The sequence below is a fragment of the Phytophthora ramorum genome, assembly GCF_020800215.1.
Source record: "Phytophthora ramorum isolate Pr-102 chromosome Unknown Phyram_PR-102_s0013, whole genome shotgun sequence".
Lineage (NCBI taxonomy): Eukaryota > Oomycota > Peronosporomycetes > Peronosporales > Peronosporaceae > Phytophthora > Phytophthora ramorum.
Window position 1 is genome coordinate 523,660 of NW_027150659.1, and position 24,133 is coordinate 547,792.

At 53.6% G+C, this 24,133-nt stretch overlaps 6 protein-coding genes across 6 annotated transcripts; 2 read left to right on the forward strand and 4 right to left on the reverse strand.

Annotated features, from left to right (window-relative positions):
- Window positions 1-79: 79 nt before the first annotated feature.
- KRP23_11837 (uncharacterized protein) lies at window positions 80-874 on the forward strand (the record flags this gene model as incomplete). Its single annotated transcript, XM_067882416.1, has 1 exon — window positions 80-874. The coding sequence occupies one exon, from the start codon at window positions 80-82 to the stop codon at window positions 872-874; it is 795 nt and encodes a 264-aa protein (XP_067740008.1).
- Window positions 875-948: 74 nt separating this feature from the next.
- Window positions 949-1,638, reverse strand: KRP23_11838 (uncharacterized protein; the record flags this gene model as incomplete). Its single annotated transcript, XM_067882417.1, has 1 exon — window positions 949-1,638. The coding sequence occupies one exon, from the start codon at window positions 1,636-1,638 to the stop codon at window positions 949-951; it is 690 nt and encodes a 229-aa protein (XP_067740009.1).
- A 3,382-nt stretch (window positions 1,639-5,020) lies between these two features.
- Window positions 5,021-6,993, reverse strand: KRP23_11839 (Cobalt/magnesium transport protein CorA; the record flags this gene model as incomplete). Its single annotated transcript, XM_067882418.1, has 2 exons — window positions 5,021-6,375; window positions 6,444-6,993. 2 exons carry the CDS (start codon window positions 6,991-6,993, stop codon window positions 5,021-5,023), a joined length of 1,905 nt encoding a protein of 634 aa, XP_067740010.1.
- A 9,975-nt stretch (window positions 6,994-16,968) lies between these two features.
- Window positions 16,969-17,733, forward strand: KRP23_11840 (uncharacterized protein; the record flags this gene model as incomplete). Its single annotated transcript, XM_067882419.1, has 1 exon — window positions 16,969-17,733. The coding sequence occupies one exon, from the start codon at window positions 16,969-16,971 to the stop codon at window positions 17,731-17,733; it is 765 nt and encodes a 254-aa protein (XP_067740011.1).
- Window positions 17,734-18,724: 991 nt separating this feature from the next.
- Window positions 18,725-19,314, reverse strand: KRP23_11841 (uncharacterized protein; the record flags this gene model as incomplete). Its single annotated transcript, XM_067882421.1, has 2 exons — window positions 18,725-18,731; window positions 18,866-19,314. 2 exons carry the CDS (start codon window positions 19,312-19,314, stop codon window positions 18,725-18,727), a joined length of 456 nt encoding a protein of 151 aa, XP_067740012.1.
- A 423-nt stretch (window positions 19,315-19,737) lies between these two features.
- Window positions 19,738-20,277, reverse strand: KRP23_11842 (uncharacterized protein; the record flags this gene model as incomplete). The annotated part of the gene is made up of 1 exon (XM_067882422.1): window positions 19,738-20,277. The coding sequence occupies one exon, from the start codon at window positions 20,275-20,277 to the stop codon at window positions 19,738-19,740; it is 540 nt and encodes a 179-aa protein (XP_067740013.1).
- Between the last annotated feature and the right edge of the window lie 3,856 nt (window positions 20,278-24,133).

Genomic DNA, 24,133 nt, shown 5'->3' on the forward strand with positions numbered 1-24,133 from the left:
CGACAACCCACAAACTGAAGATCCACTTCAACTTGAAGGTGGCCATAAGTCGGCGATCTTGCAACGGACGCCCGGCGCCATGGAGGTCGCACCGGAGGACGCGCGAATGCAAAACCTGCGCTTCTTCATCGCGTACGCGGAGCTGGCCACGCAGCTGCCGGCGGACGACGCCCAGGACGACGCCGTCTGGCAGCGCCGGCTCTTCCGCGAGGAGCTGGCGAACTTCCGCCAGCTCGTGGCTAACGACGTCGCGCACGAGGGCGTCATGCTGCACGCGCGCAAAAGTCTCCGCGAGGCGTGCAAGGACTGTTGCGACCACGACGTCGACGAGAACTGGGCGCGAGTTGCGCCCGAAGACGTGCACGTGGGCGTCCTGAGCGACCTGCAGCTCGTCGCGCCGCGAATTTGGATCGGCTCCACGGACACACTCAGGGACACGGAGCTGCTGACTGCGCGGGGCGTTCGCAACGTCGTCTACTGCACCACCAGCGCACAACCTGAGACGCACTTAACGCGCCAGGACGTGAGCGTGTCGCCACCGCGCGGTTTCCACGTCGTGACGCTCTTCGACCTCCCGCGACAGCAGCTCCAAGATGCCGCGCAAAATGTTGCGCAACTCACTGCCGATTGCACCGAGATCGAGCGCGTCGCCGATGCACTCAACGCGCTCCTCGGAGACGGCGCGTTGCTGCTGTACTGCAAGAGCGGCCTCTCGGTGTCCATCGCCGTGTGCGCGGCGCTGCTCATGGCGCGCTTCAAGCTGCCGCTAGACGTCGTCATGCCGCTGCTCCAAGCTGCGCGGCGCGACATCTCGCCTTCGCAGCATTTGCAGCTGCAACTGCAACAGCTCGACACGCGAACGCGAACTCCATGAGGAATAAATTATATTAGCAAAAGTTGTACATAGTTCTGTTGATACACCGCTTTGCAGTGCTAATGTGCAGGCTTCTACAGGTGCTCGCGATGGCACTCCATGCAGAGGAAGAGCACGTCCGACTTCTTGCCGAATTCGCAAGGGAAACAGATACGGCCGCTCTCCAGCCAGCGCTTGGTCAGGAACTGCTTGAATTGCGCCAAGACGTTGCGGAAGAACTCGAACAGATTTGCGCAAATGTTGCCGGCCGTCGCCACCGCCGGATATTCGCTCTGGCAGCTCTGCAAAAAGGCGGCGAGCTCGCCCACGGACGCGTCGCGAATGTCCTCGTCGCGAATGAACTCGGTCACGTTTTGCACAAACGCGGCCACGAGCGGCCACGAGAGCGCGAGTCGCGCCTTGACCACGCTTTGCATCTGGCCGACCGCGAAGGGGATGGACTGCAACATTTGGCGCAATTGCGCAAAACTCAGATTCGCTGCCCTGTTGCAGTAGTGCGCAACGTCGCGCAAATAATCCAGCACGACGGCCAGCAGACACGACGCCGAAATCTCGTCCGCGCTGCTGCTGTCCTCGGGCATCTCGGCGGGTCGCACGGCGGCCATGGCCGGCGACAGCTCGGGCTCCACCTCGTCTAGCGGCGGGAAGCCGCGCGGCAGCAGCACGGGCTCGCAGTCCAGGCCCGAAGAGAACTTTTTGCAGGCGGGCAAGTCGCCGTCCATGGAACACTTGGAGATGGTGCGCTTGAGCGTGTGCGGCTGCATTTTTGCGCAAAACAATCCTAGGAACGATGGTCAAGTGCGGCCTCGCAAGCACGTTGGCAAGTGAGTGCTTGGGGTTCGCAGCGGCGGGGATGCGTTTCTCGTTTCAAAGATTCTGGTGTGGTCCACACATGGTCGAAATGCGTCATCCGAGAGTGCAGAGCTGGGCGTCAGCTGGCGGGCCTCCTTTCTCTGGAGGCGAGCGTGACCCGACCCGCCGCTTCTCTCGGCAACAGGCTCCGCTTCACATTCGGGAGCGAAGGAGCCTCGCCGCCTTCGCCGGTGCAGCGGTGGAATCTGCTGGGCCACCCGCTCTCGCTTCAGTTTGTTTTGGGGTGGCCCCATCCCCCGTGGTCGACACTCCAGTACAATATTTTTTCGAACGAGTGACGCGCCTCAGGTAAGGATTTCCCAGATTTTTGACTGCGCTTGGACTGCTGCTGTCTTCCGCCGATCCGCCCATGTGGCTACGAAAGCGAACGCGGGAAGGCGGAAGGGCTTTTCCATCGACACGGAGACCAAATGGGGGCCATCGTGGCCGCATCGGCATCTCGCGAAATCGGTTGCCACCAAAAAAAAGAATCGATCGCCTGCTGCGACCGACTGGCTGCAGTGGTAAAATCAATGGGTCGGTAGCGATAGCCACCTCAGAACCGCGACGCTTCAAAGTTTTTGCTTGAAGTTTCCGCATATTCAAGCACAGAGCCGCGGCGCTGGGCTTTTTTTCGAGGGCCCGGAAAGTAAGATCCGGACCCGCCGCCAGTCGATTTTTGCCTTGGCCTCGGACTCAGAGGCAGCGCGGGGCCCGCTTCGCACGTGGCGCCAATAGACCGAGCAGCATAGCAGAGAGCACTGGTCGGCGCTTTGCTTGGCGCGGCGCGGGGTATCGCGCGCAAAAATCGCGTGAGTCAACGCCATCCCCAGCCTTGCGTTCCCAGTGGGTGCGTTTCGAAGCAGCACTGCGCTTCTGTGCAAACGGCAACGCGCAGGCTTAAGCTGCTTGGTGCTGGGCCGATCCGATCCTCTGCAGTCGAAAGGCGCGTTGGCGCTTTCCGAGGGTCTCTTTCAAATCTCGCTGCCTTTTCCGGCCATGTCGGCGCCGCCAAGAGTTAACGCCGTCTTGAAGGCGCCGGAGCGGCGGCGTGAGTCAGCCGAGCCGGCCGATTTCTCCGCCGCCTGCAGCCGGCCATCGTAATCTGCCGCTAGCGCGGCGATAGGCGTCGAGCGGCTTCCCATTTCTCTGGTCTCCGCGAAATGCAGGCGTCCAACGCTCAGCGATATACCAGGCCATCAATCCAGCGGCCGTTTCGGGCCAGTGGCGTCCGCAATGCATGCTCACTTCTGTTTCGCTTCAGGATGAGCTCATGGGAATCCACTGGCGACTACTGTGACCGTCTCTGACTGTGGACTCTGCAGCTCGGGCGCCGCAAAACTCGGATAGGACCTCTGCACGACACTCCCGCAGCTGCGATAAGCACTGCACCGCACCAGATTCGTCGCCAACGCCTCTGACGAAGCAGAATTCGCCCCTCGCGCCATGACCCGAGGCAAGTCACGCGCCAATGTATGTTGTCGCGGTCTGCCCCGGGGTTCTTTGGACCGCCACGAGGTTCCGCGCCCCGCTTATGCCGACAAGGCCGCCCCGGCTTGAAGTTGCAGTCACCACTAGAGCCGAAGACAGGAAGCTCGAGGATGGCAGTCATGGCCGACGCAATCTCCAGAGTGGGCGAAGTCGAGGATACCGTAGGGAGGGGCTGCCGTCGCTTTCGGTGGAGAGGCGTCTTGCGTTTCGCGTCGCGTTTGAGCAAGCAACGCTGCAGGTCATCGCCGACGCATGGCCATCCACGGAGCTGTGGCGCTTTCTCAGGCCCAAGGTGACCCACAGAGAGCAGCGCTGAACGCCAGCCAGGCTGTCATGCGGTCCAGCTGACGTCCCATCGTACGCTCTCCTGCGACCTCGGCAATGGGGACGCGAGTGAAAATTGGCAGAGATAGCCGAGGCAGATTCATCGACGGTCATGAAGTCACACCACTTGCCGCCATCGGGCGGTGTATGCAATGGACCGGTACGTGATCACTGACGGTGCCCGCCAGCTTTGCCTGGTGGAGCGGCACATTTCGAGTCCAAGAGTGCTATTTTCGCTAAGACCAAGGTTTGCACGCTACGCTCGACGTCGTCACCCGCGACCGCGGCTTTTCCTGGCTGGCGATGGGCAGTGTAAACGAGCTTGACTATGCTCAAATATCTACGTGGAGGCGTCTTGAGAACATGATCGGCGTAACAGGAGCAAAGCAACTCCACGACGTCGCGGCGGGCCACAAACACGTACAGGAAGGACCTCTCCTCGTCGTAAGTCTGTCCCAGGGACAGAGATCGATGCAGACCAAACTCGACCGCTTTTCGCTGACTTGCTATAGGACCTGTATCCAGCATAGCCATACATCCAATACTTGACACTGTTTTCAGTCCGCTGCTCCCAATACCACAACGAGCAGTGAAAGGTTTCATGGAGTAAGGACTCTCAACGGCGCTGAGACTCTTTACTCTATGATGCGTTGAGTCAGCGCACCTACCAGCCCAGCCTTCTGCGCAGCAACTCGGTGGTTCGAGCAAGAATTCCACCCAAGTTTCACCTCGTACGCGTTGGATCCACAGAGGACAAACTTGATACAGTTAGCTGACCGGGTAAGTGTCCTGCAATCGGATCTCTTGTCTCCTCCGGTGGATACACAAAGTCTAACTAGTCGAGTTGCGCGTCGTTCTCGTGTTCTTGGTGATCTAATCTAACACCAACACTCGAGGAAGGCAAAGTGAAGGCCATATTCATGTTTTAACTACCAGGCCGCCTTAAAACCGGCATGTGGTCTACGAACGCCGGTTTTTAATATAAGATAAGGTAAAATGATTCCAAGCCGAGAAACCTACATTTTCGAATAAGCTAGTGCAATCGAAAGATCTCATTGTGATCTCTCGATTCATGTCAAAAGGATAGCACACATTTCTAAACTTAGTTTGAGTATTGAAACGTTATCCAAAATATGACATGTTAGTACTAAAGAGACCGTCAGTCCAGCGGAAGCAATGCACGTCCTCCACACCGTCCTGATGCGAGTAGCTTCTGGTAAAAAGGTTCGTTGAATTAAAAGACGGCGTAAGTTCGTTCAAGTTTATGAAAAGTAGTTGGAGATGGCAATTCGTTCCCTGAGACTTGAGATTCTCGTCAAATGTCGGTCCAGCTTTTGAAAACTCACCGCTCAACGTTCCGGTGGCTAAGACAAGTACAGCACAGGGGGAAACCACCCGCATGCTAAAACGTTCAGGGAGAACTATTTCACCACATCAAGAACACATTTAATAGTTCAGCTTATAACAGCTTAGATCAGCTCAGAGCCACTTCTTGTAGAACTTGAAAAACGCGATCGTAGCGAGCGCGATGAAGAGCACGACGCCCCACCAAATGTAGTAGCCGTTGTGGTACTCGAGTTCTGGCATGTTGGTAAAGTTCATGCCGTACAGTCCAGTCAAGAATTGGGCCGGCAAGAAGATGGCTGCCACCAGCGCTAGGATGTAGCTTACGTCATTCTGCTGCGCAGCTCGGGCGTTATGAAAATCTTCGATCAGGCTACGACAGCGGTCCAGATGCCGCTCGCAGTCCTCTTCGATGGTAGTAATGTGGTCTAGCACATCACGGAAGTAGCGCAGCGTTTCCCCCTCGAATTCGTCGGACTCCGAGAGCTGTATGACGACCTCGCTCATCGGCTTGCAGAGCACCTGAAGCCCCTTGATCTGCTTGGAGCAGCTCGCAAGTCGGCTCACGTCGAAGTAGCGCGGGTCGAGACTCAGCAGCCGCTCCAGCAGGAATAACTTGGCGCCAAACGTGTGCGTGATGGGCGTCAGCTCGTCCACACACACGTCCACGATAGTGTAGACTAGGAAAGCGGTGCTGTGTTGGCGCACCTTGGAGTACGACACATCCAGTCGTTGCTTCAGAGACGGCCAAAGTGTGTTCGAGCTCTCCTGGACACTGATCAGCGCGTCCTCCATAATGTAGAGGCTGAGTTGCTGTGGTGCAGTCATCACGCAGCCAATGTTTAGCTGCTCTAGACGATCTTCCAGCTCCTTCTTCGCCATGCTTTCAAACGGCGACACATCTTCATCCTGCACGTACAGTGAGGCTCGATACATGTCCTGGTAGCTCTTTACCACGGCCAAGTCACGCGCGTGGACAGTCTGAAGAATTAGCGACGTGTGCTCATCGTACTCTTCGTACTTCGGGCGTTCAACATCTGGATCTAGCGTATCCTCAATTGCCAGTGGATGAAGTCGATAGCGCACCGACAAGCGCCGCATCAGCAGGGGGTCTATCCCCTCGACACTAACCCATCGCACCGACGCCCAGCCAGGCTTCGCCGAGTAGATGAACTTTTGCACTTGGTCGATCGGATACACGCTTCGGATTCGGTCGGACGAGTACTCAATTGATCCAAGCAGTGCATGGCCCGTTCTGCCTCGCTTCAAATGCGTGTACTCGGGCGGCATATCGCGCAGGAAATCTTCATTGAAAAGCTGTGCCAGTTTAATCTCCTGGATAGCAAACAGGAACTCCTGGTACGTGACGCCTCCGCTCTTATCATCGTCCACTTTGTCGATAAACGTCTGGAACTGCTCGTCATCGTCACAACCGATCCCCATCGCCTCCAACCCACACCTAAAACCTTCGTACGACACCATCCCATCGTCTAAACGCCACACAAACATCACAAAAATGTCAACCCCACCTAAAAAAAATATGAAAATCTCGACTCACCTCCAGGGTTAAACAACGAGAACAACTTCATCATCTTGGCGGACGTAAGATCATAATGAGGGTCCATCAACGAAAGGTCGTCAGCTTCGTCCACCAGGCCGAGACTATCCGACCAATCCACGGAATTTGAGTCTCTGGCGATGGACTCAATCGACCCAATCGCCATAAGCTGCAAAATGTTCTTCCCGTGCAGTAGTGTGGGCATGGGCGTCGTCGTCACCTTCGAGGACGTTTTTGTAGTAGTACCGTGGTCACTCCCATTTTGATCCGGTCTTCTGGGCGGTACTTCGGTGGCTGTAGCGCCAAAATTGCTCCGATTCGCCACGCTGTCGCTCACTGTGCGACGCAATCGATTGCCGTCGAAGCGAACGCCGTCGTCCGATGCCCAGTCAACGGGTTGATAGCTGGTCGAAACCTCGGGTGGAGACCGGCGCCACGAGCGACGCGAACGAGCGGCAACCGTGGAAGAGCCAGCGGGTTGGGACCGTGTGGGGTCCCTGGGGGGAATGGCGATGGACACTTTGTCGCTCATGAGGTGGAAGTCGGTCATCTGTCGGCTGCCCGCGTTTGAAGTCCGAATTGTTTGAGTGCAATGCCTCTTTGAGTGAAATTGCGAGCCTGAAGCCATCTTCATTGAGGCGAAAAGTTTGCCAAACCTGTAAAACAAAATATTCGATGGCAAATTTTTTGCCAAACCTGTGGAAATAAATGTATGCATGCATATTTTTTCGAAGGTTTTGGCAAATTATTTTTTGATTTTATGAAGTCTCACAGGCGAATTTATCCATAACAAACGGACTTAGTGATAAAAAAACGGCGGGTGAACTCATTAGGGCTAGGCGGCGAGTGCATCGTGGTACTGCCCAAATATGTTTTTTGGCTGCTGTTTGTTTGGCTCGGAAAGTCGGAAAGTAGGCAACTTGTCCTGCAGTGGAGTGCGAATTGCTCACTTTCCGACTTCCCGAGCCATTTAAACAGCAACGTGGAGGATCGGAGGTCTGCTCCAGGAGAATGTGGTCCCTCCTCCAGTCGGAGAAATTCCACTTGCCCTGCACTCCACACCAGCCAGCTCGTCCCCCCCCCCCCCCCAGTACGTTGCCGCGCTCGCTAGTGTGTACACTTGCATCACGTCGCAAGTTATACCGAATGCCTACAGAACTCGGCCCAAGAAACACCGTCCGCGACTAAACCCCATCAGAGAAGTGTCAAAGTTTCGCAAGCGATACCACAAAAAGGGGAGAAAGAATTACCCAGTACTGCATCATTATGGAAGGCTAGGAAGTCGACTGAGGAGCACGGCGAGTGTAGGAGACTGGTTGTTACTGAGTTGGTAGAATTGAGAATGAGAAAGAAGTTGGAACGTGAGCTCTACATGCACTAGGGCTATCCCCTTGGAATCTCCTCTTGTGTGATATGCAGTAATGGGTGGTAAGTTCGCTGTATTTGTAGTCTGTCCTTCATTCGGACGAAGTAAGCGTGCGCAACCAAACATCTCACTCTGCGAGCAGAAGTATCCAGCTGCCAGTGGCTTTAAATCATCATAGAGCTGTGCTTGTGTCTTGCAGGTTGCAACACTCCACCTCAAGCATGGCTTGCAAGGCGAAGTTTGCAGCAGAGGCGCTCGAAAATGACCCGATCGGTGGCCTTTGTGAAAAGGTCAGCGAGCTGCTGTTGCGTGGGGCAATATTCGACGTGGACGTCCTATTTCATGATGGCATCGCAAACGAAATGGTACTTGATGTTAAGATGCTGGGTCCGCTGAGACGAAACTGCGTTTTGCATGGACTTGATGGCCGATTGGTTATCAACGCGGAGCAAAATGGACGCGCCTTCAGGTAGCAAGCGTAGTTCATCAAGAAGTTGGCGGATGCCGATGCAATCTTGAACTGCTGTGCAGGCAGCAACATATTCGGCTTCCATAGTACCGTGGTCTGCTTGCGTGAGGCCCAGAAGACGGTCATCGAATTTATCTGCAACACTGCACTGCTTGTTGATTTTGCAGAGTTGGAGTCTCCAGCCCAGTTTGCGTCAGAGTAAACGACTGCTTGCAGCTGTGCTCCCAGACTGTTGCCGAACTTGTACAGGAGTCCTTTACTCGTGGTGCCCTTGAGGTATCGCAGTACGCGTTTGATTCCACGCCAATGCATCACTGTCAGGTGTGCAACGAAACGTGACAAGCAGTTTACAGCGGTGGTGACGTCCGGTCGTGTACAATTTGAAAGTCACAAAAGGCTACCAATAGCCTCACGGACAAAGTTTGTGTCGGTGAACGGCTCCGAAGTTTCATCGTAGAATTGGTGGTTCACTTCCATTGGTGTTGCCACGGGGCGGCACTGCACCATTCCAAATTTTTGCAGCAATTCTTCGATCGTCTGCTGCTGGTGAAGAATAATGCCTTCCGGGGTGCGCTTGAGCCAAACACCGAGACATTTTTGAGCTTCCCCTAGATTTTTGATGTTGAAGCGCTCAGCAAGACGTGACATCACGTGTTCGGAGAGATTATCATCTTGACTCACCACAAGGACGTCGTCAACGTAGAGTCCAAGTACACAGAGGTTACCATCATGGTGCATGAAGTAGATGCACGGGTCCACCTTGCTGCGCGTGAAGCCTTCAGCTTTCAAGAACGCGTCGATCATGTCGTTCCAGAGTTTTCCGCTCTGTTTGAGGCCGTAAAGTCCCTTGGGAAGCAGCCAGGATTGTCCAGCGAACACTCCAGCGGTCCCGTTTGGTGGCGTCAGGTAGATCGGCTTATCCAGCGGTGACTTCAGATATGCATTCGGCACATCGCCTTGTAACAGCTTCGCCTTCCAAAGAGCTGCCTGCAGGGCAATGAGGCGAAGACTGGACAGCTTGCGCACCGGAGAGAAGGTAGCATCAAAATCGACTCCAAACTTTTGCGTGAAGCCGCGGGCGACGAGCCTGGCTTTAAAGCGCTCTAGTTCACCGTTGCTCGAGAACTTGATCTTATACACCCATTTTGCCGTCACTAGGTTCACATTTTCGGGTGTGTCAACGAGTTTCCAAGTACCGTTGGCTTGGAGATCGGCGAGTTCCTTGTCCATCGCTTCTTTCCATTGCCGCCAGTATTTGCTGCGCATGGCCTCACCGAGTGATTTAAGTTCTTTGATGTGGTCGGATGCACGAATTGTGAGAAGCACGTAGACAGGCCCTGCAAACGCGTCAATGAATTACTTCGGGAGCTGGAACTCTTCGGTTCTAGCGGTGTGTCGCCGTCCAAACACTCGACGCAGTACACCAGCTGGTATTGGCCGTCCGAAATCTTCTGGGACGCCTACTTCATCGCTGGATTCATCTGTTCCACGTTGATCCGAGTGACTTTCGCCTACGTCGGGTTGGTTGGTGGCCTCGTTGCTGGGTGTTTCAGGGTGGATTTCTTCGTGATGCAGTCTCTGGAGAACTTCCGCCGTCTCCGGCTCGTTAATGTCCAGCTTGTTGATATTTTGTACGTCCGAGCTGGTGATAAACCGCTTGGTTCGGGGCAGCAACAACTTGTATCCCTTCTGCGTGTCAGAGATCCCCACAACGATTGCTTTTTCGGCGCGTTTCATGAGACTGCGTTTGCTCTTGCGCGGGACGTGCACTGTGCACTTGGAGCCAAAACGAAGTATATGCGCGAGATTCGGTTGCTTACCGGTGAGCACGTGAAGAGGGGACTTGTAGTCCGCATTTGCACGGGTGGGGACTCGATTGCGAATGTAGGAGGCGTAGACAACTGCGTCACCCCAGTAGCGTTTCGGTAGCGAGGATGCTCATAGCATGGCTCGGGCTGAATTCATCAGTGTCCGATGGAATCTTTCGGCTTTGCCGTTCGAAGCGGACGTATCAGGCTGCGTGTGCTGTAGCCGGATGCCGTGTCGTCCAGCATACTCCTCGAATTTTCGATTGACGAATTCTCCCCCACCATCGGTACGGATGACTTTGATGACTACGTCGAACTGGCGCTGAAATTGAGTTGCGAATCGCTCGAAATTGTCGAAAGTCTCGTCCTTTGTATTGTCGTGTAGGAACACGCAGAAAATCTCACTACCGAACGGTATGAGTCCCACCAACAACACACGCTTCCCTCGCGAAAGGTCAGCGAACGTTGGATCAACACCTGAAGACCAAGAACGATCCCTTACACCGGGTTGCAAGCACCTCTGTATACCAAGGTTGAGTTCGGTCAACCTTAAAACCTGCACTACTAGCCACGAGCGAGGGCTAGAATGCAATATTGCGCTTTCGCGCGAACCCCCGCAGTCCCTCAGAAGGAAGGGTACCGGCAATCACGCCTAATACGGGTTTGCCGAGGGTAACCTCGGCGGGTAGTGAAATACACTTGGGAACACTCGGGTTCCACCAATATATAGGGACCGACACTCCTTGTCGCCCCTAACTCTCGGCCACTCCTATCTCTTGGACTGACCAGCAACAAACTCTCGGTTCAATGTACCTCAAGCTCGCTGACAGGCATCCCACGCAGCCGAGCGTATCCAGACCCTAAGACAAGCTAGCTAGACTTACCGAAGACGGACTTGACCCTTGGTGGCTTGTGGGGAAGACTGCTGATTTATTTTTTCTTATCCTACAGCTCTGGGAGCCTCTGTAGGTCATCATTTGGCTAGTCCTATATATCTATACAAATATCAAGTGTAAACAGATCTCTGTGGGAAATCGTATAGCCGGCTCTACACAGCCGAGGGTACGACACCGAAGTGGGTACAAACGAGGTTTTTAACCTCGGCCGGGGTTTTATTAGACCCAGCCGAGACCTCGGTCACTATTGTTCCTAGGTCACTATAGCGCGGGAAATGAGACCAGCCAATCAAGACACTCTGTCGCCGTTCACTGAAAGGTGCAACGTCCGCCGGACCTTGACTGTTCGGCTCCAAAACCCAACGCCACAGTATGCAGTAAGCACACTTGATTGTAATTGGTGGCGTGGTCGACAATGGTGAGGTTTGCGAAATAATCGTGAGGGTCATCGCTATTCACATCAGCGGCGGAGGCATTTACGACCCAAAGGCCGCGACGCTCGATTGCTTCTCCTACAATACTGCCGTCACTTCCGTGAAATGTGCACTTCTCGTCGAAAATGAAGCGAAGATCACGTCGTCTCAGCTGCGATAACGACAGAAGGTTGCGACCGAGGTTCTCGCAATAGTAAACTTCCGTCAGCAGGACGGTTCGGTCAACTCCGTTGATCTTGGTCCGCAGCAGGCAGTTACCCTTGAGGTTTGCCGTGATTGTGTCTGAGTTCGCAACTTTGATTTTCAGGCTGGCTGGCTCGACTCCGAACAGCATATTCTTGTTGGTGCAGAGATGGTGTGTTGCACCTGAATCGAGTATCCATTCTTCAGCGACGGCCGTCCTGTCCAAGGCGGCCAACCAGAGGCCTCCATCAGTATCTTGGTTAGTCGCATCGGCAGGTGGGTCGGTGCTGGTCGCTGCAGTATTGTGGGCTTGTCCGCGCTCTTTCACGAGACGCTTTACCTTCTCGAGCTCAGGGCAGGCAGGTCCACGATGCCCTCCTCGTCGCAGACATAGCATACCAGTTTAGGCGCAGGTTTTGCAGCTGCTGCTAGCGCTTGTCCTTGTCCAGTTCGGTGGCTTTGCTTCTGCTGTTTTTGTCCGGCGTGATGCTGGGGCTTTTGCAGTTGGTAGGCTCCATTTTTCTTTTCATGCTGCTCGCTGGGCGCTGGCGCTCTGGCGACCTGTGGACGTTTGCGGCCATCAACTCGCAGGTCTACGAGTAGTGCGAGGATGCGGTCTGCTTCGGAGAGGTAGTTTCCGTTTGAGCGGTCAATGCGAGCAACGAGAATGCTTGCGAGATCCGGGCAGGCATTCGCACAGAAAGTCTCCAGCAGCAGTAGACTGTGGTCACCGGTCATGAGACGGGACACATACTTCAGATAGTTTAGATAGTCGGACCAGCTGTCTTGTGGACGTTTGCCGGACGTCAATCGTTTGCATAGCTGCACTTGGTTAAGTCGGCAGCCGAATTCAGACTTCGTCTTGCCCTTGAAGTTCTCATAGTTGAAGTCGGGATTTCAGTACACCATTGCGTCACGTTGGAGTGAAAGAAACGTGCAGTTTTTCCCGCCAGAAATTTGACCAATACGGAAGCTTTGATCTGCGAGGTCCAACGCGATTGGTTTAGCAGCGACTCAGTATAGAGTGCTTGCACGTATTCGAGGATAAAGTCCTCGAAGCCCGATCCAGGCCGGGGTACACCTCGTGACCATCAAACTTACGGCACATCACGTCCTTGATCTTATGTGCGGGTGTTGTAGGTGCGGTCGGGGCCCCTGGGACGGTGGGTGCGCCTGCCGCGGGGGCTCCACTCCTTATTGCGTGGATCGTTGTTTTTAGTTGTACAATTTCTGCATGCAGCTGAGGTGCGATCTGGGCATGGGCCCTGAGCTCTGCCAGCTCTGCATCGTGGAGAGATTTCGCTGCGGCTTGCCTTGACATCAGCTGAGCAAAGTCAGACCGCATCTTCTCCATTTCTGCTGCCATCATTGCAGCGGACGCTGTTTGTTTACGCAGTGTTGACACCTCTGCCCGCAGGTTCACTAGCTCGGGGTCGGGCGGACCTGGCTCCGTCTTGACAGGGGTCTCAGTAGCAGCGGCCTTTAACTCGGCGTCAAGGTTTCGTCTGACTGGGTGTTCCATTTCATCATCGAGTTTCATCTCTGCTGGAGGGTAGCCTGCGGGTGGTACGAGTGCAACACGTTGAAGTTGTCACACGTCGCAGGTTCTCGCGCGTCGCAGGTATCGGGATAGGCAGGTATCGCGTATCGCAGGTATCCGGTATTGGAGGTCTTCTGCACTTGCCTAGTCGTATGACGTCTGGTTACTCTTCAGTGCAGGTCGTCCTTTGGGCTCATAACCTTATGGAAGGCTAGGAAGTCGACTGAGGAGCACGGCGAGTGTAGGAGACTGGTTGTTACTGAGTTGGTAGAATTGAGAATGAGAAAGAAGTTGGAGCGTGAGCTCTACATGCACTAGGGCTATCCCCTTGGAATCTCCTCTTGTGTGATATGCAGTAATGGGTGGTAAGTTCGCTGTATTTGTAGTCTGTCCTTCATTCGGACGAAGTAAGCGTGCGCAACCAAACATCTCACTCTGCGAGCAGAAGTATCCAGCTGCCAGTGGCTTTAAATCATCGTAGAGCTGTGCTTGTGTCTTGCAGGTTGCAACACATCAAAGCACGGGACATGTCCGCAGCACGGATCGACGCCATCGTCCACGCCAAGCCCAAACAAGTACGAGACCAAGTCGGGTAAACCCTGTCGGTGGACCCCCATGCGTTTCGTGGTGGAAATGCTTTGAAACGAGGTCTTAAACATCAAAACACACACACAATCGCTCAAGGACATTGCAAAGATGATGAGGGGTCAACCGTAGAGTATTTGGCCGCACGGAGCAGGAAACATACTGTGTAGTAGACTACAAACTACAAGTTGTAGACTATTGGTTTTCTCGCGACGAAGCTGTACCTCAGAAGCTCATCGATTTGCTCGACGGCGCAGAGACCTCAGTGGATATCGCTTATGTTTATCTTGACGCATCCTGAACTGACAGAAGCTATCATCCGTGCCTCCCAGCATGTCACGGTTCGTGTTCTCGTTGATCGGGCACAAGTCTCCGAGAAAAGCTCGCCTATGATGACCGAAAACGGGGTCAACGTATTTCACGCAGGCCCCAGACTCATGCACTGGAAGGTAGCGATTATCGATGGAGACGTATTGACGATGGGAAGCTGCAATTGAAGTGGGGGGGAAATGACGATGAATTGGGAGCAGACTATTGTATTGCGCGGTCCTATTGTTGGAGCACACGTCGTTGAGTATGACCCGCACATGTGGTCTGTTGCCGTGCAAAACAACTGGAAAGTCAAGATAGATAGCCGCGGTAATGTTCATCTGTAGCGTCAAGCAATGGTGAAAGCAGTGCCGCAGCTGGTACTTCGGCCTGGCAGTTTGTTTTACAAGGCACGGGCAACTACAGCGCGGTTGCGTTCGATGGAGCCCGCCACGGGGAGATCTTTGAGAGGCGCACGGGTTAGGCACATCTTGACTCGATCAAGCGCGAGTTTGAGCAGCTCTGGGATGAAGGACGGGTGCTTCAATGGGCGTCGAAGAATCCTGCTTGCTTCGTGTACTTTGGGGAAACCCTAGACGAAACGATGTATCACCCGGGAGAGGAGGACGACGACGAGGAAGAAATGAAAATGAACTCCCCGGGAGAGCAGGACGAGTACGTTACTCATGTGTAAGATGTGGTTGAACGTGACGTGTTTGACCGTGGTGGGTGCACGTGCTTCTTCATCAAGAGAAACTCCCAGCCTGCCCACCAGTCGCCAACCACACCAAGACTCCCCGCCGCACTCAGCATGAACCGCTACCCCCTCGCACCCAGGCCGCCACCAGGGCGACGGCGCGGGTCTCGCTACGCCTTTTCAGGCGGCAGTTAGTCCATAAACATCGAGGTTCCTCGCGCGCCGATCCACGACCAATACAGAGCTGCCGGGGACGCTCTGCTCTCATTAACTGGCGTCGAAGTCGGTGGATCAACGGCAGAGAAGCCGCATTCGACCTCGAGAACCGAGATGAAGCTCAGTCCGGATAAACTTAAGGAGACGCACAAACGCAAGCGTGTGGATGCCGGAAAGTCGCGTCGTCGTGAGCAATGCCGAGCCAACCAAGCTCGCTATCGAGACAAGCAGCGCAACGCCTAGTTGCAGCTTGAGAAGAGCGTCGAGCTGCTCCACGCAGAGCTCGACACGTTGAAACGCAGATATCGAGATCTGTCGTCTCGGGAGAGACGCAACCAGAGTCCGTGGTCAATTGTGGCCGAGGTCTTTCGACTACTTGAGAGCAGCTTCCGCTTTCCGTGGCGCACAGCAAATGCCCAAGAGATGAGTCACCACCAGAACACGCGGCAGATCTTGGCAATTCTGGAGAGGTCGTTCGCACATGACGCGGCTATGGGAAAGTTAAGTGGGGCCAAATGCGCTCATGAAGCAGGTACGATGTTATTCACAGTGCTTCGGTGACCCGATCCTGACGCTCGTCACGGCATTGAAACAACGCAAAATCAATCGACCGGATGTAACGATACGAGTGCTTTTCGACTGGAGTTGATGTTGGAGTTGTGCCGAGGCGCTCGAAGTCTTGATGGAGTTGTTTGACGCCGACATCGACATGAGATATAGGTGTACCATTATGGTCCACATGAAGATCGTATGCGTGGGCTCCAGCTATTGCTTTAGTGGCAGTGCCAATGTCGGCGACACGGGGTTCTCAGCTCTGAGACGATCGAGTCAAGCTCCCACGCCTACGGTCCTGAATGCATTACCGCTTTACGACAACAGCTCCTTTGGCTACACGGTGGCTGAAACTGGCAAGACACACCAGACCACGATCCCTATCCACGCTTTCTGTCATCCTCTTCATAAAAGAAGAGCTCGAGAGGAAGAAAGCAGGCCCCGGAATCAATTCTCGAGCGAGCGGTGTTAGCTGGGTAACGCCGGAATGCATATCGAAGACCAAGGCAACGGTAAGGCAACAACGTTGTTTAGGGCCAAGGTCAAGGTGAGACCCGGCGTGCTGCGAAGTATGCTCGAGTCTCTCTGCGTGAGGCTAATTCAATCTCATTCTTTTCCTCTAGTGACGGTCGAGTCGAGTGCACAGTCTCGGTGGCGTTCACGGCTCTGGCCAACGCCATTATTATAATCCGGCGAATCCGGGAACGGTGCTCCCCACACGGGCGTGCTCTCCCTCCGCCTCTTTGAGACGGTGCTCGTTGGCAGACAAGAGCTCGTGTACGTTGACGGGATTGCGTGGATCTCGCTGCAAGCCATTGCCTTCATGCTGCAACAGCACTATCTGCAGCACTACTCGCAGGAAAAAGTGCTCTCGACGTGGTTCGACGACGAACTGCTCGTCCGCACTTCTGATGGAAACTACGAGATCGAGCATTGCTTCGCTTCGGGGGATACACTGAATCAGGACCCAGCGACTTGAGAACATTTGGCAAAGTGGTTTGCAGATTCCACATGCCGTTCAAGGATTCTACTCCTAAGCAAGTCCTGAGGATAGGTGCCTTTTTGGCAGGGGGCTCTCGTTTCCATTTCGGAGAAATATCAAGCTCTACCAAGAGCTGGATCCGTCTCACTTTGGCTTGGTGCAAGAGTGTTTCTAGCAAGTGACTTGCCAGTTGAGCTCTTTTCAGCGATTGTTCTGTCTCCAACTGTAGTTAGTTCTCGGATTTCCATCGAGTGCGTGAGTAAATTTAAAGCCTTCTTGAGCGAACTTCGCTATGCACCGATTCACGCCCTGTGTCAAGTCCGTCGAGAGCGCCTTACTTGATAACAATTGCAGTGCATGACGTTGCTGACGGATCCGACAGTTAAGAGTAGTGGAGTTCCTCTATACCTACGGCTATGGGACAAGTGTTGACAATGCACGTGCCTGTACTCCGTCTCCATTTTGCAACTTGGTCGAGTTGGCGCAAAATGTTTGCGCTTTCTTGCGCTGTGGTGGGCACCAGCGGCGCCAACGTGATTTCTGTCGGCGTACCGAGTGGCTCATTGGTGAAAGAAGTGGCGAACTTAGTCAAGCGTCACAGTCCGCGCGAATTTCGAGATGTTAGTGCGGCCAAGATCAAATTGTACATGGCACTCGAGCAGGGAGAATTCATCCCGAGGTCGTCGTTTGAGTTGGGGCTGCTACCCGAGGTTTTGGAGGCTGGAGAGTACAACTTTGCTCGGGATTTCATTCTCGAGGCCTGGGTGGAGTTGGATGAGCCGGATGAGGTCCTGGAGAGCGTGCTCCCACCCAGGTCTGCTCATCAACAGGCGGGCATTGTTCAAGTTGTGGCACTAATCCCTTCCAGGAGAGTCAGGCTGATCTTTGGGCACGAAGTTTGTCGGATCAGTGTGAACGCGAGTGCGCTGGTCGGAGAGCTCAAGGACGAGGTCAAGAACAGAACGTCGGAGATGATTAAACTTGTGGAAGCAAAGCTTGGGGACCGGCGGTTGCACCGTGACGACGTCAGGGCGCGACGCAGCCCACAAGTGATGGATTTCTTGCGCGCGATAGCAGCAAGAGACGAGATTGATTTGTCTCGCACGGTCGTATCTGTATTCGGAGACGGCGATCGTGATATTATTGATGCCCTTGTCGTGCCTAGCGAAATGATGGTCGATCCATGCCCTCCATCCCCAACAAGAGAAGGAAGCAGTACCCAGAAGATGAAGCAGCGTCATGGGTACTTGTAGCAGCGTGGAGGTTGGTTTTCTAGCAGCTGTATCCCATTTCGTTTGTAGTGGAGCACTTTTGACGAGAATCTCAAGTCTCAGGGAACGAATTGCCATCTCCAACTACTTTTCATAAACTTGAACGAACTTACGCCGTCTTTTAATTCAACGAACCTTTTTACCAGAAGCTACTCGCATCAAGACGGTGTGGAGGACGTGCATTGCTTCCGCTGCTGACGGTCTCTCTGCGGGGTCCATCGACACACAAGCGCGACCAAGTTCCACCATTGGTTGGGGTCCAGCTTTTGAAAACTCCACGCTCAACGTTCCGGTGGCTACCCGGTGGAGGATAACCAAGGGAGATAGCTGCTGCTTCGATCCGGGTCGCAGTTTCGCGTGCGCGTAAGGCAACGCATGCAGCGAGAGCTCGGACAGCACCACCCCGAAGGAAAACATGTCCGCCTTCTCGTCGTACGCGTTCCCAACCATCACTTCCGGGGCCATCCACAGCGACGTGCCTACGTCTGCCGTCATGGCCCTGTCCGCCCGCTTCCGAGAAACGCCAAAGTCTGTCAACTTGGCGCCCAGCGCCTCGTTCAGCAAGATATTCTTCGACTTTAGATCGCGGTGGATGATCGGCACGTCGAAAGAATGCAAGTACGCGAGTGCATGCGCAACGTGCAGCGCGATCCTGATCTTGTCCGCGTCGAATCCTGTCGAGTGCTTGAGCTCTTCGTAGCTGTCCATCAGTCCTCTCAAGTCGCCGCCATCCATATACTCCATGACGGAGCAGAAGTCCTCGCGTGAATTCCACGCCACGCCAATAAACCGCACGATGTTCGGGTGGCTCATCGACGCCGCCATTTTGATCTCGTTCACGAAAGTCTCCACGTCCGCCACCGTCTTCACGGCCACTAGCTGTCCATTGTACGTTCCCTTATACACTTTACCGAACGCGCCTCGGCTAATAAACTCGTCCACCACGACATGTTCGCGTGGTATCCGTGCCTTGTTAATCTCTGCATCATCCGTGGTGAAGTCAGTGAAAGAACCCGTCGACAGAGTCGAAGTCTCCGATACAGGAGTACTGCTGCCACACTGGTCCGCGGCTAATTCTGCTGACTCAAACGGCTCCTTCGACTCGTGGACGGACCTTTTCGACCGCCGCAGCTCTTTCGAGTCCGTGATCGGTCCTAGCGAGTCAAAGTGCTCCAGTGACTCCGAGTCCGAGTACTCTCCGCTGAACTTGTCACGCAACGGAGCGAGCATCTTCGGGACGCCAGGCTTGGACAGGAGGTGCGTCGCCTTCTCGGCCAACTTGCGTTCCTGGCTATTGATTTTGTCCTTGAGTCGCTCCTGGGTGTGCGTCAACTGTTCTCCGACTGCCGTGTACCGGTTCACTATGGCAGCTTCGCAGTGCTCCATGCGGTCCGCCAGCTTCTTCTCGTGGCTCGTGAATGTGTCCTTCACTCGCGTCTGAGTCCGTGTCAAGTGCTCGCCGACTGCAGTGTAGCCATCCACTACGGCCGCCTCATACTGGTCGATGCGGTCCGAGATTTTACGGGCCACTTTGCCCATGCGGGTCTGGAACGGCGACTCCATTGGCGCCTTCCGATGGACGGGCGAAAGCACGAATGAAAGTCCAGCATACGACGGCGCAACCTGCTGCTGTCATAAAATGGAGCGTCCGCAGGCAGATAAAAGGGCATTCCCTTCCCAGTTCTCTGAGAAAGTGAGTGAAGACTTCGGCATGGAGCCACATAACGGGAATCCCGAAGGCAGAATCCAGCATGAGACTTTGGGTTCACAAAGGTAACGACATTGAAGACAGCATTTGTACCACCAGACCCGCGGTCACGGCGACTCCATCTGCGACTTCCTTTCGGACAAAGCAGCAAATCAAACAACAACGCAGACTTTGGACTCGCAGCTTGTGGACAATGACATTGACAGCAGGTCATGTATGAGCTCCTCGTGCCAACGTTTGCTCTCCCTGCCTTGAATCAGCGAATGCCAAGACCCTCCTCAAACATGCTCCACACTACGCAGAAAGGTAGTCGTCGCTTGGTCGTGGTGGGAGAACTTGGAGAGCCGTGTTTTCGCGGCGCCGACGAGTTTTTCGGGGGCGCATGTGTCGTAAATGACCTGGATCACGTCCAGGCTGCCTCTATACGATACCCCGCGGTCAAGAGCAAGCAACATCTCTGCCTTCGTGGAGCAGGCGCACAGCAGCTCCACCACATCGTGCCGGCCGTCTCGAGCGGCTTTCGCTATCACATCGAACGTCTTTGGGTGGATCACGATCGCGTCTAGAATCCATCGCACTGCGTCTCGGTGTCCCGCCCTGGCAGCTTCGCCTAAGGCGTCGCTGGCGTGGTAAAGCACATTCATTTGCTTGTATGGGCTCTTGTCAGCATCAAAACTCTGTGAATCACCCTCCTTTCCGAAGTACCTCAACGCATCCCAAGCGGCCGTGTCTGGCTGCAGACTCGAGGGCTGCAACGACGAGTTCCTCTGGTTTGTTGCGTAGCAGCAGATCAAGGATACTCGTCTGGCCAGCAGCATCGACCGCCTCCACTGCAAGGCGAGTATTGTATGAGATGAATATCTCAACCAGGATGATCCACTTGACGGTCTCAAGATGTCCATTTGCAGCCGCTTCGTCCATTGCATCGAGTGAGCACGACTTCGTATCTCCAAAAGCACGCACGACGCTGCTCGCGGACAGCCAAGTCGATGGTATGAGGTAGACCCACAAAGTCGGTGATATGTTGCATCACGTGGGTAAGTCCTCGAAGTGGAAGAACCTGCACACTTTGTAGTTCTTCGTTGTCGCTGACTGGGGGTTCCTTGCGTTTGCCCAGGACATCACCGCAGGGCACAATTAAAATGTCTACATCCAGCCACGTGTTGATATCCCCGAACACCGACCTCACCGTTCGTGTCAAGTCGATCTCGTCATTGGCAGCTAGGACTCTCAAGCGGTTCGTAACTTGATCACTTCGAGTTTCGGCGGTCACTTCCTCACACAAAATAGATTGGCTCCCATCTCTGGCAAGCACTAGTTTGAATGAAGCTGGCACCCACTGCGTCTTTGTCAAATAGATCTTGAGGTCCCGGAGCGTCGAGCTCTGATTGATTCCAGCGAAGAACAAATTGCCTCCATCTCCGACAAAGCAGGATACGCGCTTCATGGGGACAAGCGCTGCCAAGAGAGCAACTTCAACTTCACCCCTCCTGCGTGACAGGTCCTTTATTACATGTATCGTGCGTGGTAGGTCCTGCACCTTGGCTTGCAAATCAAGGCTTACGCAACGAGTCATGCAACAGACAAAGGTTGAGACTGCCTTCTGGCCGGTCTACCAATGGGCTGATAACCCGTGGATCAGGGACCAACAAGGCAAAACACTCAACCCGCAGAAGTTCAACAGAATCCGGCCATGTACGCTAGGAGACCTCCATATCCAAATAATAGGCGAAAGGACGTATGTCATGGAGATCCCACCCAAGGGGCCGAAGCACCACTCGCAGCCCAAGCTCCGGCAGTGGGGCATAGCAATCCTGATGAGTTCACCGAGAATGGAGATCGGGGAAGAATTGAAAGTAGGAACGGAGCAGCGCTTTCGGCATCTGCCGAAGTTAAGAGAAGCTTACATATGGACAAGCGCGAAAGCCGGCAGGATCGAGGGGCATCAGAGCAGGGCAGACACCAGGAAGGAAGAGGTGATTGCATTGACCCAGCAAAGCGACGGGATTCACTGGAGTATCGCCAGCGACAATGCAGACACCGACGCAACCAGTGAGGACTGTCAACTATTGCGGAAGCGACAGGAGAAGGGGGGCATAGTCTTCTTCGCCCATCCGGCACTGCACAGATTCCCATGGGAAGTGCCGGACTCCATCGCAAATCAGCATGTACTGAAGGCACTCCTGAAACAACCTTATAGGAGATATCGGAACGCCGAAAAGGGCCTAGACAGAGCTATTTCTCAACTACAGGAGACAGCTGGGGACAGCGCATGGCAAGCAGCAGCATTGACGCAACTTCCCAAACAATTATGGGCTCACCGTCAAGAGCTAACTGAGTATCAGGTATGGACGACGTACAGAGTGGCGTTGAGACAACTCAATTTGTACTATGAAGGACGAGAACACGACAACAGTTGCAGGAAGCTGCCGTGCTGCCGGAACTCCAAGGAAACCATGGAGCATATCTTCTGGGAGTGTCCATGTGTAACAGTCTTGCGCCGAGGAAGGTCTTGCTTGGCGTGTCCGGCGTGCGGTCCTTGGGTAGGCAGGTGACGAGGTTGGTGGAGGGGTTGTTGCTATTGAAAGCAAATTGAGAAGTGATTGAGATTGAGCTGTTTGCTTTTACGGATGTCCTTGAGACCACTAGTGTCCTACCCTAAAGCCTATCCTTCTCTAATCTCAGCTGCTATCTGTTCTACCAATGATCTTGTCTAAAATATCCACGTAGTTGTAGTTTCATCAAAAATCCAGTTCCCATACTGGATATTATCAAATCTTGATGATTTAGACCAATCAAATTAATGATTATCGGACGTATCAGATTCTTGTTCTTATCCTTGAATATCTTGCGCCATTCAGATATTGGTAGACATGCATACGAAAATTTATTGTTCAACCAGATTGGTTGTAGTTGCGGCAATACCTGCCGCTGACGGCAACTGCGTCACATGACCTCCCTTCAAGAAGACGCCTATTTTGAAAATGGCTTCGGTCGCTTCTTGGATTTCCAATAGAGGTCGATGAGCCCAGGAATCTGCTTTAGATTCTCAATGGGTTCCCAGGTTGCATCAGCTCTGAATTCACCTAGCCACCAAATCTTGTACTGCGGTTTTCCCTTGTACATGCGGTGATCAATCACCGCTTCAACGAGTTGTCCTTCGGTTCCATCGGCTAACACGACTTTGTTCACCTGCTGCCTTCGCTTTGGGTCCTTGCGATACGGTTTCAGCAATGATGTGTGGAACACAGGATGCAACTTTAATCCCTTCGATAATCCCAACTCATAGGAATCTTTTGAGATCTTCTTTATCACTGGAAAAGGTCCAATGTATCGTGGAGCGAGTTTCTTCGACTGGGCATACCCCTTGTGACGGATATCCAAATTCTTTCCGTCTAAAAGCACCATGTCGTTGACTTCGAAGTTCTGGACAAGTCTATTCTTGTCGTAATAATACTTCATACGCTCCTGCGCCTCGCTCATACGGTCTTGTGCGACCTTGAGTAGAGTCTCTTGCTGAAGTAAAAACTCTTGCGCTGTTTTCTCCAATTTCTTAAACTCCGGATCTGATGCCACATCGTCTGGCATGTAGGGGACATATCCTAGATCCGCTTCGAACGGCGACATTCGAATCGTGGAGTGTACACGTCGGTTGTAGGCAATTTCTGCCAAATGGAGATATTCATCCCAGTCATTTTGAGCTGGGTTGACGACACCTCGAAGATAATCTCCGATAAATCGATTTGTCCGTTCCGTTTGTCCATCTGTTTGGGGTCGGAAAGCCGATGACAAGTTGTGCTGCGTACCAAGCGCACTCACAATACTCTGCCAAAGTTTGGACGTAAACTTGGTGTCTCGATCGGATATAATGGTTTTGGGTAAACCGTGATCCTTTACATAATTCTTCATGAACACGTTAGCGATATCTGTGGTGTTGTCCGTTGTCTTCGTCGCAACGAACTTCGCTCGCTTTGTCAGCCGGTCAACGATTACCATAATCGCATCGCAACCTTTGGTGCTGACAGGCAGTGACACTACAAAATCCATTGAGATGTCTGTCCACCTACCCGAAGGTATGTCTAGTGGTTGAAGTAGTCCCGGCGGCTTGGTTTGTCTCGCCTTGTTGCGCTGACACATTTCACATGTGTTGACATAGCGCTGGATGTACTTCATCATCTTCGGCCAGTAGTATTTCTCGCGTACTGCCAAATAGGTCTTATAAAACCCTGGGTGTCCTGCTGCTACTGCATCGTGATTCTCGCAAATGACTCGATTCTTCAGATCTTCGTCATCAGGGATGTACAATCGTGGAGTCTGGTCTTCCGCAGTTTGATAGAAAAGAATGTCATCCTGTAAGGAGTATTTAGGCAATTCATCCCCTTGCTTCAGCTTCTTGATGATCCACTGTAGATCCTTGTTCCACGAATACATCGACTTCGCCGTTTGGGCCACTGTCACCTTGTTTGGTACAATCGTTGCCACAATTTCACGATTCTTGGCTGCTTCCAGTAGCTCTTGTAAGCTTACTTGAGCAGCTTTCAGTTCAAACTCTGGATTTCGTGACAATGCATCAGCCACGGTATTCGTTTCTCCGGGAATCCACTTGAACAAAGGCTGGAATTCAGCAAGCTCATTGAACCATCGTGCAACGCGTCGGTTTGTAGTCTTCTGAGT